Source organism: Formica exsecta, unplaced genomic scaffold (assembly GCF_003651465.1).
Source record: "Formica exsecta isolate Colony F162 unplaced genomic scaffold, ASM365146v1 scaffold3, whole genome shotgun sequence".
Taxonomy (NCBI): Eukaryota; Metazoa; Arthropoda; class Insecta; order Hymenoptera; family Formicidae; genus Formica; species Formica exsecta.
In genome coordinates, this window is record NW_021850256.1 from 1,063,335 (window position 1) to 1,079,156 (window position 15,822).

Genomic DNA, 15,822 nt, shown 5'->3' on the forward strand with positions numbered 1-15,822 from the left:
TGAAACTTTTCAACGCGGAAGTCGTCGACGACGCGCTGCATCATCGGTCGACGGCAACCTCCTCGTAATTTTCCCCGCCTTTCGTCGATTACTTTTCCGCGTCGTGTGATACGTCGGTTTATCACTCGATATATCACTCGTCTCGAACGTCGTCTCGATCGACTAATACGACACTGTAAAACAAGCACAGCATCACCGCCCCGAATGATCCCCCACCTTCATCACCAGATCACTGCGTGTGAATCTGTCATGTGTGATTTTAGCGAGAAGAGGTAGGATGTTCGATGTTTCTGCTTTCACGTATTCTCTTTTATTGCCCTCGTCCGGCGCGCTATTGTTATTCTATTTTATCGGGAAACAAAAATACACGGTATTATACGCAGCAATATTGTTGCAAATGAGATAAAATATTCCCCATCCGATGCTTTATAGTTTCCAATGAGTATTATCTGACGGTGTTGGTGAAGCAGTCACCGAACGTTACGTGCCTTTGAAACGAGCACCGTGTTTTTTGAGTGACGCACGTAGTGAAAAATTTACTATCATTAATAAGAGAAACAAATGAAAATGCAAAAAGCGTTCCCTCGACGATTACAGAGACTAACGATTTTTACTCAATTTTAACCACTATGCGTTTCTTTGACAAACATGCATATCCGATTTAATTCCAAAAAACGATTTGTTCGAATTATTACGTCCTCAAATATTTATTTATTAAAATATTTCTCTTTTTATTATATAATCAGTTATTTGTCGGCCTCTGTATCCTTGTTTTGCATCAGTTTAATATCATTTTAATTAGCTTTATTATACGCACTGATGAGTATTGTGACAATGAACTACATTATTACAGCATACGAGTACGTGACTCGTTTATAATGTGGAGAACCTGAAGAAAGTTACGTAATTTTTTAATTAAATAATTGAAAAGGAGATGATAGTTTCAGATATTTATTATATATTAGAAACAAAATGTTATCGTAGCATATATATATAAATAAATATATATAGGCCCGTAGTTATTCTGTAAATGCGAGAATTATTATTTAATTTATGTATCTTAATTTTTTAAAAATAACTTTTATCAGAGAAAAGTAAATTTTGCATCGCGTTTAAATATATATAATATAGTAATTCTTCAAAAGCACATTGGCGCCTTATTCTCTCAGGCGCTGCATTTTTGCGCGTTGCATTCCTTCAATTGGTCGATATTAACTTGAATCGACTGAAGACAAAGGAGACTTTCTCTCTTCAGGTACATCTTTTTTTTGCGAGCACACACACTTATTCCCGGAGCACCATCGCACGTGCACGCAGTGGCGCGGCGATAGCACAATAGGGGGGCGGATTTCGAATGAGCTAAAGAAAATAAAGAAAAAGATACCAGAAATTCTATTGTTTGATGTGTTGTTCTTTCAAGTAACGATACATGAAAGAGAGGGTACCTGCAGATACATTAAGCTATGGCTGCGACACTGTAATTAACGACTGTCCGTAGACACTTGTTTCCCTTTTTCCGCTATTTCCGTCTCTCTACCTCTATCTGTTTTACGTAACTATATCTGTATTTTGTAATTAGTTACACAAGAATTGTGCCGTGGCATTATTAGTAAAGTTAACGCCAGAATATCACAAACAAACCACGATGGGGGAGCAATATCAATATTAGTGGTTAGTACACTGTCCATCGTTAAGTACGAATTCATTCGAATACGATAACGGAAGAGTCCTTATAGTTTAATCTTATTCAAGCATGAGCAAGCATTGTGGAGTATGTACCTATTCTTTTTTCCTCCGCGACTGTTCTCTCGCACAATGAAGACGGTATTTCGAAAGAGACACCTTGAAAGAGCGTTGAGATAAGTTGTTTGTTCAGTTTTTCTTCAAGATTCTTTTTTATATTGCGTATATACTAAGATAATAATAATTTACAAAATTCAAGATTGTTATTAAAATTTCTTTTTAAATTTAATGAAAAAACGGAATTATCATAACCAAGAATAAATTAATTTAAAAAACTTTTTTTGATTTTTAAGGAGGAGATAAATAAGAGATGCGTACACATTGCTCGAACAATATTACGTATTATAAAGAAGAGGAGGAGTCTTTTTATTTGTGAGATGTGTACAGTGCAACATAAAATACTAGCTAGTATAACGTTTGATATGCAGAACACGTATCTTGTGCGCAATATACATCCGACTTTCTCGCCTACAAAAAAGTCTATTTCACATTCGAAATGGAAGCAAATAGCGATTGATACATACATACAACTTTATGTAGAGCGCAGAATAATTAAATAGGACGTTTTTCAATTAAATGGACAAATTATCGGCCTGATATTGATATGTGAGTCCGAAACGCAGTTTTTCTCATCTCTCTAAAATATTCTCTCGTACATTTATAAATTGATATTAATAATCAATTTGATTATTGTCTGCAATTATACATATATCTTAAGAATTTTTCACTATTGAAAAATATCACATGTGTCAAAAATTGGAATTGTCGTTATACATATAAGACTGAGCAGCGACCGATGCGATTCGATATCGTTGATACTATTCAGACCAGCTCATTGATATTTCGTCTGTCTAACAATCGGAAAATGTTCTATTTATATGCCTTGTGTGTTATTTGAAATGTACTAATTGCACGTTTCTGCTCAGCCACGTGTGTGGCCGAGCACGAAGGGGCAAACCGGATATATGGAGTTAGAGATAAGAGCGACGAGGGGTGATGAATAGAACGAAGACGACCTTCCGGGGATTTAACTTGCCAATAAATCCTTACCTGTATTGCTTGCTAGTATATAAGGTGATCTGTTTGAAACCAAATACACGATTCAATTTTAGTGCCGTTTTAAGCGATTTGCAGCTTTTATATAAATAATTTGCAAATAGTATTGGACTCTTTTAATCATTTAGATATTTTTGTGAAGGATATTATAAGAATTAATATATTAAATTGAAAATAAGATTATATATTATAATATAATGATAGATATTAATTGTTTGACATGTGATAATCTTTAAGAAAATACTGCTATGATTGTCAAAGTTTTGAATTAAATTCGCTGTTTTAATAAACTAATTTTTATATAAAATAATAATGATGATAAAATGTCTGAGAAGATTTCATGCGTTTCTCAAAACGCTTTATATTGACGCGGAAAATCTTTTCAATCGTTTACACCGAGAAGAGACGTCGGATGCCCATTTAAAGTCAGCTGAAGCGATTCTCTGAAGTCGTAGAAGAATCAATAGAGTCTGCTTGAGAAGCAGCGGTAACGTGGTATAATTTCTTCAAGCGGCGCGGGTACATGAAGAGGGTGGGAACTACGGTTTCGGCGCTCTATTGTGTGAAATTTATTTCGTTTCTTTGAGAATCCCGCGAGAAATACGGTCTCTCCTTCGATTCCGGAAGGTCGCTCTACTATAATTGTGCACAAAGTTAAAAATGACTGAGGAAATTTAACAAAATTTCTCGCAATTGAAATGAACAAAATAACACGCTTCGAATACTTAGCGGATAACATAAATAGCATCGTTAAAATTTGTAACGATAAATGGAAATGTAAAATAATTGAGATTTCCTGTATTATTGTTGAACTTATTAATACGTGAAATCGTCGTCAATTATATTCGATTGCGATATTGTATCGATATCAATATCCCTAATATAGCCGTTTGAATGTGAGTGATGTCCAATAAAGTAACAAAGGAAATAGTGAGCAAAGCGGAAATAGAAAAAGCACTGAAAAGAAAACAAGAACGACAAGGAGACAACTCTGTCTGTTTTCACTATGCGCGTCACCGCGCGTTGTCGCTCAAAGTTTGTTAATATGTGGGTGGCCAGCTGTTACTGTCGTGCCATTACCGGCGCCTGCAGTTGCAACATTGCATTTATTTCACCTTGTCCAGCTGGGAATACGAAACAACTGGAAGGAGTGTCGAAAGTGCGAGACCGCTTTTTTCTAACTACCGCGTTACGGATACAGCTGGATGCAATTTTTTTTTTTTTTATTAAGAAGAGACGACAGAGAGTCGGCGCGGCAGAACGGACGAAAGAACCGCAGGGCGAGTAACGAGGGTCATCGGGGAGGAGGAGGGTGGAGATACGCCGCCGAGGTTGAGGTAGGACCGAAACGAGCGCTCCGGTGGCGGCTCTCAAAGAAAAGTAGTACTCTCCCGAGACGACGCGGGAGATCTCCTTCAGGGCTTGACCCTTTTTTTAATTGCATCCAGAAGGATAGACGACCAGAGAAACGAAAAACACGTTCTTTATGGTACACAGCTGCAAGTTGTGCTGACGATTACCAAGATTCAACAGAAATTGCACGACGCATAAGATGCGTCACGAGACACGTACGACTTTATGACGCCTGCAGAGATTATATGCAAAATACGCATGCCAAGGTCGCGTATATTGCAACGACCGATTATTTCATAACCGAAAAACCATCTGTACTAATTAAGAGATAGATATGCAATTAAGATTGTAAGAATTAAATGCTACAAAAAGAGCATAGAAGACGCGGATGAAATAATAAGTGTAATCCATTTTGGAATAACGCCAACGGAAGAAGGTACTTTCATCATGATGCTGCGTACGTATATCACATTCTAAGTAGCCGATCGAAGTGCTAGTTAGATGGTAGATTCTCCTTAAGGACAGAATGAGAAGCACGAGGATGACGCGGAAAATTGATGCACTCGGTTTGTTCGTCGAGTAAACGCCGAGACGGTCGTCTTTTTCTTTCTTTCTCTTTCTCTCTTTTGTACACCGGGGAATATTCTCTAATATCGTCAGAGCGGTAGAATTGTTGACTGGGATGTGGGGTAGCTCGAGAGAGGTAGTCCTGTAATAAATCGGCCTGAAACTCTGGAAGCGGCGAGTCGCGCTGTCGTTGCTTGATAAAGTTTACAAACTCTCCTTGGAGTTTATTGGTTCAATATGTAATTATAACAGAGAGGAAGAAGAGAGAGAGAGAGAGAAAGAGAGAGAGAGAGAGAGAGAGAGAGAGAGAGAGAGAGAGAGAGAGAGAGATGGAATAACGCTGAGAGTTACATTATTTATATAGGATAATTTAGCGTAGTTGCTCTTTTTGGACCACTTATCGAGATTTGTGCAATTTTCGAGCAATGTGTACATCCGAATATGGTAAACAGACGCGTTTTATGAACATTTTACATTTTGTTTTACGTTATTTAATGAAAAATGTACAATTAAACATAAGAATTAAATAATATTTCGCCTAAATATAAAATCTTTATAGCTGCTCTTTGTCGCGAGCTCGTTAGATATGATATACTAGTGGAATATTATTGTAGAAACGATATGTAGGCAGTGTGTATATGTATTCAATAATTTATTTATCTTTCTTTTCGCGAGAGAATCTTTGGTATCTAAGTAAACTTAGGATGACAGATCGACTGAAGACGTCAAATTATCGAGACTCGCGATTAACTGTTTCCCCATCGATATCTATCTTTTCGAAAGACCCCGAGAACACGGATGCGGCCGATCTGCAGAGGAAGCTGGAAATGCTGAACAACATGATGGACCAGGAGGCGCGGGCCGAACAGGCACGAAGGCAGATATTATACAATATAGGCCACTGTAAGTACCGTCAAGTTACAGTTTAAATGGCTGATATTTCATTCGAATGCTCTTTACGACGAGAGAAAAACGTCCCCGATCGATTTCATCTCTTATCCGGCACATTCGCTCGCGATATATGGAAGAATCTGGCTTTTCTTCCTTCCGAGAAAATTTGATTCACGGCGCAAATCCGAATAAATGAAACGTACGCGTCTTCCGAGAAAGTCAGAAATCTTTATATTGATCTGCTCTTTGTGAAAGAGAGTCAGCTTTATAAAATAAAAGCGTATATATTGGATTATTTAAATTTTAGTTTTATTCAAAAAGATCTGTGCACGCGATGTAATCTCTTTTCGCTTCCTACTGGCTTGCCGCGCCTGATTTATGACGCACTCTTACTACTCGCGATACTTTCCCGCGCCGAATCGTTCACGGACCGTTACTACTCGCATCTTATTTTAATTCCGAGAAGGCGCGAATACGCGAAGGGAGATTGAATTGTCGTGTTTGAATACAACTGTAAAATTTATATCGCGAGCGTTAATTTACTGCAGCCTACGTCACACAACGCTTTCATCCACACGTCCGACATACTTGCAGTATTTTTAGAAACCGTGGCTTTCTAGGTCGTTCGCTCGAACGCTACTTCCGAGTAAGTCATAAAACTTTTACGCCCCTGTTTTTTCATGCGAGAAATCAATTTGGTTTCGTGCTAGTTCCTATCTACGATCGGCGACTATACGCCGTTCTTATCCACGGAGAATATGTAGCGAGATGTACTCTGGAGAGAAACAGGCATAAGGGACGCCATTTCATATGTGTTATCGGCCATCGACGTATATCGTCGGTAACTTACCACCCTTGTTACTCCCTTTCTAGTAACCCCTTTCTAGCAAGCCCGTGTAACAGCTATGAGAAGGCATGTAAGCAGATTAGCTCTACCTCTTCCTCTCTTCCTTTCTCTCTTTGTACTGGATACTTTGTACTCATTGGTGTCTGGCCGATTTTACCGTTCTATGTTTTTGCAAACGTTCCATATTACCTTTTGTACGGTAATTTGCATTCCTATCGGTCTCAATTTCTCGGGGAAAAAAAAGAAGAAACACACGAGTCTCCTAAAAGGAAATCGACACGATTTCTAAAGATCAATTTGTCGCATGGCTGTTAATTATACTCATCTTGCTTCCTGCTATTGCACCACTTCAGTTCCCGGATTCTACCAATATCGACCAATTCTGTCTGCGGGAAGTTGCGAAACTGTCACGACGAAGTTGGAATTGGCTTCACGTTTTGTTCAGAGAACTGTTAAGTTACGATGCCGATGTAAGAGTGAATTTTGCGAAGTGTATTACCGATATTGACATTTCGATATATAAGCGAGGCTGTGGAAATTATTGTAAAATAATTTGTATTTTTGTCTATTTAAAATATGATTTTTATTTTTTTCTTTCAGTTATCTATATGCGTTTTGTTTCATTGCTATATGTCAGCTGCAAGAAAATAAATAATTTCGGCACAACGTTACAGAAGCGAGGCGACATTTCGATATCTATATCTTCGAAGTTATCAGGGCATTATCAGGCGTCGCTAATCTTTTACTCCAGTTTCTCTAGATCATTTTCAACAGCACAGACTATACTTTGTAATCCATTTTTCAGCGGGATACTCGGAGGATTCTGACTACACGTCGGACTTGAATTATCCAGTAGCTGGACAGGGCGCGAACAGCTCGGCCTCACAGTTTCGTACAGCGGCTAACCAATTGGCTACACCTCAAAGATCCCTCGAGACGTCGAGAGAAAATAGTTACGAGAGAGACGATCATCAGGTATTGATCGACGACGAAATCGCGGAAAAGCTTGCACGGAACATTAAATATATAAATACTATTGAACGCTATTGAATGACATCTCTGACATATAACGATTTTATTCATTTCAATTATTTCGTCGTAACGGTAGAGAGTCCGAAACGATTGGACTGTGTGTCATTTGAATAATAAACTTTCGTTCCAATCCACTTATATTCTCTTGTCGTTAATTACGCGATGGTAAATTAAGAGGATAACGTCGTCAGGTTCCAGTCACCGTCGCAGGAAGGCTGGCGCCTGGTAATTACGGAAGTTACGGAAGTTCGGGCCACAGTCCGAGATACGACGAGCCGTATCCGGAGGACGGTCTACCGCAGAGATACTTGCAGACTCAGCAGCACCCTTCAGAGTCTTCCGAGCCACTCTTTTACAACAGTAGACCGAAGCACTACAAGGAATACAGGTATTACAAACGAGTCGAGTTATCGCCATATTTCACACGACTAGTATACTCAATTATAACGATTTGGTATATTTAATTATAACATATAATAATGAGATAATAAACTAATGTGCTAAACGCACACACACACACACACAAATTGGCGGTTTCTGTACGCGTTAATTTACCACGCTATTTGATACATAAATATGTATAACATCTGTTGTCTATGCGATAATTGCGCATAGTTTTTATAAGTTTATAGAGATTGATATGATTGATAAGTTTATTGAGATTGATATAACGGAAGAAAAGCGTTTATTATTTTTTGCCTGATTCAGACGACGGAAGCACACGTGGGATTACGACGACAGGTACGAATACGAGCGCGGCCGCGCGGTTTCGTGAGAATTTCAATGACCTCCATTTCTACAGCACATGTTCACGCATACGCGGTTATCAACTTCATCTATCATATTTTGTTCTTACCAAGCATATCACGATCTCGCATAGCACCATCTCGCGCATTATCGCAATGCTAGGCTAGCTTGTGCGATTGCATTGCACTCAATTAACCATATGCAATAGCAAACACATCGATCGCAACAGTGATTACAATTCGAGCGAGCCGTTTCGTTATAATGTAGGCCATCGCATTGCCAAGTATTTATTTCCAAGCATTTATATAATGTATATAAAAATACAATTATAATATTATAAAAAAAAGATTCACGCTTTATAATTAATTAATTAATAGTTTTACACGGTTTTATTTTAGTTATACGTGGCTTTACTTCTGCTATTTAAAAGTATTAAGAATTTTTAAGAGGGGATATGTTTTTTTATTGAGTTTTGAAGAAAAGATTATGAAAGTGTGATTAAAAATAAAAATCACGAATTATTGAAAACATTAATTAGCAAGTTCAAATGATGCGTTAACCAATTCACAGGCATTTGCATGATGCGGTTAGTAATCGCAGCTGATCATTCAAGAAGATTGATAAAAGTCCCTTATCACGAGTCATTTCATGTGCGGCTCAATCCCTCATTCCTGATGTGATTAATGTTTTCTGATCGTTATCTCATACTTTCAGCCAAGACGGCTGGTACAGCGAGGGTTATGATTATCACGGAACGAAGGTCGACGACGCGAGAATTTATAGCGACACTGAATACTACTCAAACAACACGACATCTACTACAAAAAGACGGGGAGCGAAAGGTACTAACAATAAGTTTTAATTATAAATGCACTGCGGATTATTAAATAAAATTCTCGTGTTTTTTTTATCCTTTATTTAATCTTTCCTTTCCTTTATTCTTATGCGTTTACAAATTCTAGACGCTATATGTATATATGTATAATGATAAAATATATTATATATTAAATAAATCCACATATTTTTATTAAGCTTTTAATTTTATCGAATATTTGATATAAAATATTAAAAATGAAAATATTTTTATTAAATCTTTCCTTTCTTTTTTATTCTTATGCGTTTATAAATTTTAGACGCTATATGTATAATAATAAAATATATTATTAATATTATTAAATATAGTATTGAAGAAATCCGCATATTTTTTTTTTATTTATTAAGTTTATTTGGTTTTAGTTTTACTGAATATTTGTTATAAGATAATATCAGATGAAAACCAATAAGTTTGACACTTCTGTCTATATTTTCCAAGCAATTCCACACAGAAGACCGTCTCTGGAAAGACAAATGACTTTATATGACGATCATTCGTATTACGCTGATGGATATAGCAGCGACGGTAGAGTGGGTAAAATGAGCGCTATGTATCCGGAATGCGAGACGGATATTAGGTATAACGAATACTACGATAACATAACGGGATACGTCTATCAAGATGAGAGGTAAATCAATAGGATAGGAACAAATACCGCAGACAGAAATGATAAAATTATCGTTGAGGAAACTAATTTCTTTCTTTTCGTAGATATGGTCAGGACGACGAGGACAGACAATGGGACAGTGGAGGGAAACGGTACTTGGGAACAAGTACGTACTATGAAAATAAGCGAAACAGAAAGACGCTTCCACAGAGGCCAGCTTCAAGCATTGGTATACATCGGCCAGATTACAGACCCACTGTTACCAGACAGCGTAGCTACGAATCAGAAGAACTCGACTACAAGTACGTAATTCCGAAGAAGGATTATATTTGTTATAAATTTCCATCCTTATTATTTGAATCTCCATTCTCATTATTTCATTTATTAAGGATTATATTATAAATTTTTATTCTTATTATTTTAATCTCCATTCTTATTATTTTAATCTCCATTTTTGCTATTTTATTTTAAATCTGGAGTATTCAAATACGTTTAAAATTATAATTACACAAAATTGAAAAATATTGAACTTAAAAGCAAAGAACAAGATTTAAAAGAGAGGCGAGTATATACATATTTAAATATATATTAAAGTGTAATTCTTGCTGAATATTCTTTGTAAAGCGGATACAATACTCGTCGCCGGAAGATCTTGCAGCCGCAACAGCGTCCGATATCGCGGCAGGAGGGTGGCACCGGTAAGAAACTACCTCCGACCCCGACCAAGCCGAGCAACGTGGTAATCAACCGTAAGCTCGCCTCTTTGCCCGCTACGCCGAGCAGACAACTGCCAAAGACCAGAACGCCCTCCGAAGAAAGCTATTACAAGTCTGATTACAACGAGGACTATAATTACGCTTACCGTAGTCAGGATAATCTTCCGCAGGACACGTATACGGAGAACATTTACAGTCAGCAGCAGAGCGACCAGGTGGACCAAGTGCACGCCGCTAACAAGACTCATTATCCCGAAATAAACCACGGTAATCAGTACGGATACGTTGACGGTCAATACGACCAATCGTATCCGAACCAGCAGATACAGAACAGCTACGGGCAGACTACATATGCGCAACAGAATTCATACAAGGACGAGTATCAGCAACCTTACGCGCAGCAGAACGCTGAAACCTATCATGATGAATCCTATCTAGACACGACATATCCGATCGCCAGCCAGGCAAATGATCACCAGTACACGAATCAGACTAAAAATCAATACGACAAGCCTGACGGTATGATAATCGAGGACAATTATCACGAGATGGGCTTCGATCAGAACAACATTCAGTATCAGCAGGACTATAAACAGCAGGACTACAAACAGCAGGACTATAAACAGCAGGATTACAAACAGCAGGACGTTTATCAAGAGCAATATGACGATTATAATGTCACTACCGTTCCGTCGACCGTTTACGATCAGAATAACGTCACGAATACATACAATCAGTATCAGCCGGAACAGTACGATTCCCAATATAATATCAATACGTCGACTGATTATCAAAAAACTTATCAAGAGACGTACAATCAAGTGCCTGTTACATCGCAGGATAATTATCAGGAATCTTATACGAAGCAACCGCAGGAAGATTTTATAAATTATCAAACGCCATATAGTAAACAGGAAGATGTGCCTACAACGTACAAGAATAATTATCAGGAACCTTATCAGGAAAATTATCAAGAGATGTACGACGAGTATCAAGATTCTTATCAGGGATCCTTCGAGGAGCAGGGTTATAAAGAGAGCCCAACAACGGCGACGGACAGAAGACAGAGCGAAGTGCCCGAGCTCTCCGTGACTACGCCTCGTGGTCAGACAAGGACAAATGGTTATCCGTCAAGCGAGTCAGAATATATTTATCAAGAGAACGAGGACGCGTCATTAAGCACTTCGAGAAGGAAGAAGCTTGGCAATAAGCGCGAAGCCAGCCCGCTTCTTCAGCAAAATACGGATTCGCTCGAGTCCAGAGACGACGAACTAAAAGATTCGTTTGAAACTGTCGTGAGTTCCGTCAGCAGCAATCAGTTGAAGAAGGGATACAGCGAATACTCGACAGCTGGTGATTCAAGTCCCGCAGCTGTCACTTTGGTGGATTCCTTGCCGAATGTCGCTCAATCTCAGACGACTACGATGGTCAATCACGTGACTGCCAATCACGTAACCACCACCGCAATGGTTCATACTACTACAAATATCGTGAATGGCAAACGACCGTTAGCCAGGACAGATTCCTATCAGGAGGACATTGTCGAGGATGAGGAATACCCGGAGATTATACCCAAAGAGCCACAGAGAAAGGACTCGCAGCTGTCGCATCAGAGTCAGCTCAGTCAACACTCTCAGTCGACGCAGAAGCCGAAACTCACTAGAGGAGACTCTTATGCCTCGGATAATTTTCCCGAGGAATCTTACAGTCGTAGAGATTCGTATTCACAACTGTCCAGGAAAGATTCTTTCTCATCGACCACTGAGGGATTCAAGCCACCTCTCACCAGGACCGATTCATACCAGCAGAGAGAATTACGAGGAAGCAATTATGGACAGAACTTTACTGCTCTACAGCCAATTTCCAGAGCCGAAAGTTATCAACGCGGTCATTTCAAGGATCAAGAATCGATCGATCAGAGCGATATTGTTCTGAGCAACGCGATAGACGGGGATTATCAGATGCGGGACGAGACTCTTGAGAGGTATAAGATTATATATTATATTTAATACCTTTGATATTTTAATTTGTACATATGTAATAAATTTATATTATTGCCGAAGGTACGAACGAGGCGAGGAAGCCTTGCTTCGTAACTCTCGAGAGGACTCATTGGTCGAACAATATAAAGGAACCCCGTCTTTGTCGCATATTGAAAGTCCGCGCGGTAAGAAAATGTCTTGTTAATTATTAAAAAAATAAAAAATATAAGATTGTTTAACCATTTATTAATTGATCAATCGGCCGACTCAATTTCAGGGAGCATAACTAAGCAGGCATCACTGGACGAAAGCGTTCAGATGGACACACCACCGAGAAGTCCGCCGGAGCCGCCAGCCGACGAGGAGCTACTAGAGATGGTCGGTGCTGCGCCCGTACCCACGCAGCTGAAAGAACGTCCGGAAATGACGGCGAGACAACGCTGGCATTGGGCGTACAATCAGATCATCATGCAGCTAAACGTACGTAAGGTTTACTCTCTTTAAAATTGAAAGCGAACAAATTCATTTTTGATTAGCGAACAATTAAAAATCGAACGAATTCACTTTCTCGCGTTCGCCAAGGTTACTCTGCTAAATGAAATGACAATGACGATTAAATAGATTACGCGAGGTACGATTACGACGGTCAATGACTGTAGCGACGACCTTTGAAAAAATGCGGCGATGCCGGCGGCCCGCATAGTCCTTCGCGAGAGCTACAGTGGCCTTGTCAGACATTACCTTCGTACAGTGTCGATCTCGCATACAGACAAGCTACGAGATTATCGCTTTCTTGCTTGTTTGTATGTTAATTGTTCAAGGCCGAAAGGTCGCTGGCAGTACGTTGATCCCTATCGAGGAATACATTTAATGTGGCGACGTTTAAATTAGGCAAAGTAGGAACTCATCGATTCTATCTCTGTACAGGCATATCCTATTTGCATAAACTAGTTTTTTTCATATCTTGCGCTCGCCGATGTGTCAATGTGTCATGATGATTGATAGAACGCTGATGACGTTATTATTAATGCAGACGGGGGAGTTTCGCCTCTTATTGATTGGCAGAAAAATGCTTTTCCGGCGACCGACTCGACTCGGTATACCTGTGCATACGTATATATCAATTGCGAAACAATTGCACAAATATTTCGCAAATCTCGGACAGATAAGGAAGCGTGACGTTACTTTCCGAGAAAGATGCGGCGAAATTATAAAATGATCGGGCATTCGCGTGACATATCGATAGCATCGTTTCATCGAAACGTTCGTTTTATCCTCGAGTTCACTCGAAATACAATGATAAGTATAAGAGTCACGATATACGCGCATTACGAGGTATTATGGTATTTTTTCTACTTGTTCCCCGCGAGCTACGTTTCCTCTCGCGTAAGTTCATAACTCCCGATAAAGACATATTTCTCCTCAGGTTTCATGTGCGCCGACATTCCGTATCGTGCTAATCGATGATCATTAAATGTTATTACCGTCACATACAGCTATTGATTTAGGTGCGAGACGAATGAAACTTGACGATATAAAGTATCTCGAATTATCGACGCTCATTATCGTCTAGGTGTATTGCCACTTAAAAAGTTTAGCACTCGTCGTCGTATCACCCGGTATCAGATTATCGTCTGGCTTACATGAAACTTCCATTAACGCAGTCTTGTCGGCCCAAACGAGAAAACCGGAGTACGCACCTGGCGCCACTTCTGGGAGAGAGAGAGCCGCAACGGCAGTCGATATATGGTCGAAAAACTTTGGCTCGCGGTGATGGAAAATGTAAATTCGCGCGGAGTCGTCAGTGAGCGAAACAGTTGGCGAAGCGATTGTTTATTTTCCTCTTCCACTGCTTGAAAATCGTGCCAGGAAAGTCGCTTCCTCCTGGCTCCGTAATTGTCACAATCTACAACGGTTCAAATGGCTGCCGATTTTCAAAAAAGGCTTACGTCGCCGTACGGTATCGCGTCAGACTTTTTTGGAAAAGGAAAAAAAATAAAAGAATTAATTCAAAGAATTGGCAGCACAAGAAAACGTGCATCACGTTTTCGGAATCGTTTTGCGAGTGAATGCGAATTTTTCGAACGCAAGGAAATAATAGCCGAATTTGGTTGCTATTCTTGCGGGGATCAATTATCGCCCTTTTGCGTGTCCTCGCACATTCGTTTTCGTATTCGCTCTCTCGTTATTCTCCTTGTTGCCCTCTCCGTTGCCGATTGCATGCCGGCCGGAAGAACTATCCTCGGCGGAATAATTGTCCTCCGGGAAACAATTAGGATCGATTTGCCCGACTATTAAATCGAGTGCGAGAAGTCCCGAGTGTACGATTTTCACGATAGTCGCGAATCATACGTCTCTAAATTCTACTCGAAAACATTGTCGCCGCGATAAAAGGCTAGCGGTGGCAGTTATCGTTGGACACGTTTCGCAAACTTTGCGCGATAATTCCCGGATGTGGCTTGTTTTCTCCTCCTTTGCTCCGCGAGAAGAAAAATGATCGGATCGCATTAGAGCGACGATATTTTGACGGCGAAGAAATTTTTCTATTGCTTGTAACTGAGTTCCAAAAAGCCATCGCAAAAAGCGATTTACAAGAACTCAAGCGTCGGTTTCCTCTACTCATTTTTCCTCTCTTCTTGTTCTTACTGATAAAATGGCTTTTACGTGTAGACACGTTCTTATACTTGATCGTGGTCGCCGGCGAGCTGCTACCATCGCGCCGGATTTTTCCGTCGCATCTCGCGCTGTCGCATTTTTTTTTTTTTATATATATTATTCACGTAAAAATGTACGTTCCTATGCTCCGGCCGCGCTCACTTTGCATTTTATATATTCAAATTCCTTCGCGTTCCATACATTTCACATTCCATCGTCAAACGCGCCTTGATAAAGGCAGCCTTCATCTTGCCATTGTTCCGTTCCTTACACGTAATTTCTCACGCTCAAGACACAGATAATTGAAATTATTAGTATATAAAATTATCATACAAAACATATAACATAAACTGTATACAAATACAAAACATATCTGCAAACATACATACGGAGTGTTTACGAAATATTTGAACAAACTTCTAGGGCATATTCCTCACGTCAAAATAAAGACAAAAGTTTATATAAACTTATAATCAAATAAGAGTGGTTGCGAAATAATGAAACAAATACATTTTTAATAGATTTTATCTATGGGGACATTTAAAGCATTAATGCAACTTATTAATAACGTTAGCGCAACTTAATAACGAAGAGATGCTTCACCAACACATTATTAATGCTTGTGAGACTATACGTATTTCGTAAACACTGTATATATTTTATGTTACAATCTTCCGTCAGTTATAATCACATTTAATAATATATATATTTATAATATTAATTAATTTATGTATTTTAATTAATTTACGAAT

The 15,822-nt window shown here is 39.1% G+C and overlaps 1 protein-coding gene across 1 annotated transcript in view; it reads left to right on the forward strand.

The window, feature by feature from the left end:
• The window catches only part of LOC115237571, a 43,291-nt gene extending 30,372 nt beyond the window's left edge, over positions 1–12,919 (forward strand). Inside the window, exons 7-15 of the mRNA XM_029810704.1 lie at positions 5,395–5,622; positions 7,263–7,432; positions 7,681–7,877; positions 8,951–9,078; positions 9,549–9,738; positions 9,822–10,019; positions 10,342–12,417; positions 12,497–12,600; positions 12,693–12,919. Of these exons, the coding sequence (XP_029666564.1) occupies positions 5,395–5,622; positions 7,263–7,432; positions 7,681–7,877; positions 8,951–9,078; positions 9,549–9,738; positions 9,822–10,019; positions 10,342–12,417; positions 12,497–12,600; positions 12,693–12,919 (3,518 nt within the window). The remainder of the gene's footprint in view (positions 1–5,394; positions 5,623–7,262; positions 7,433–7,680; positions 7,878–8,950; positions 9,079–9,548; positions 9,739–9,821; positions 10,020–10,341; positions 12,418–12,496; positions 12,601–12,692) is intronic.
• Positions 12,920–15,822: the final 2,903 nt, after the last annotated feature.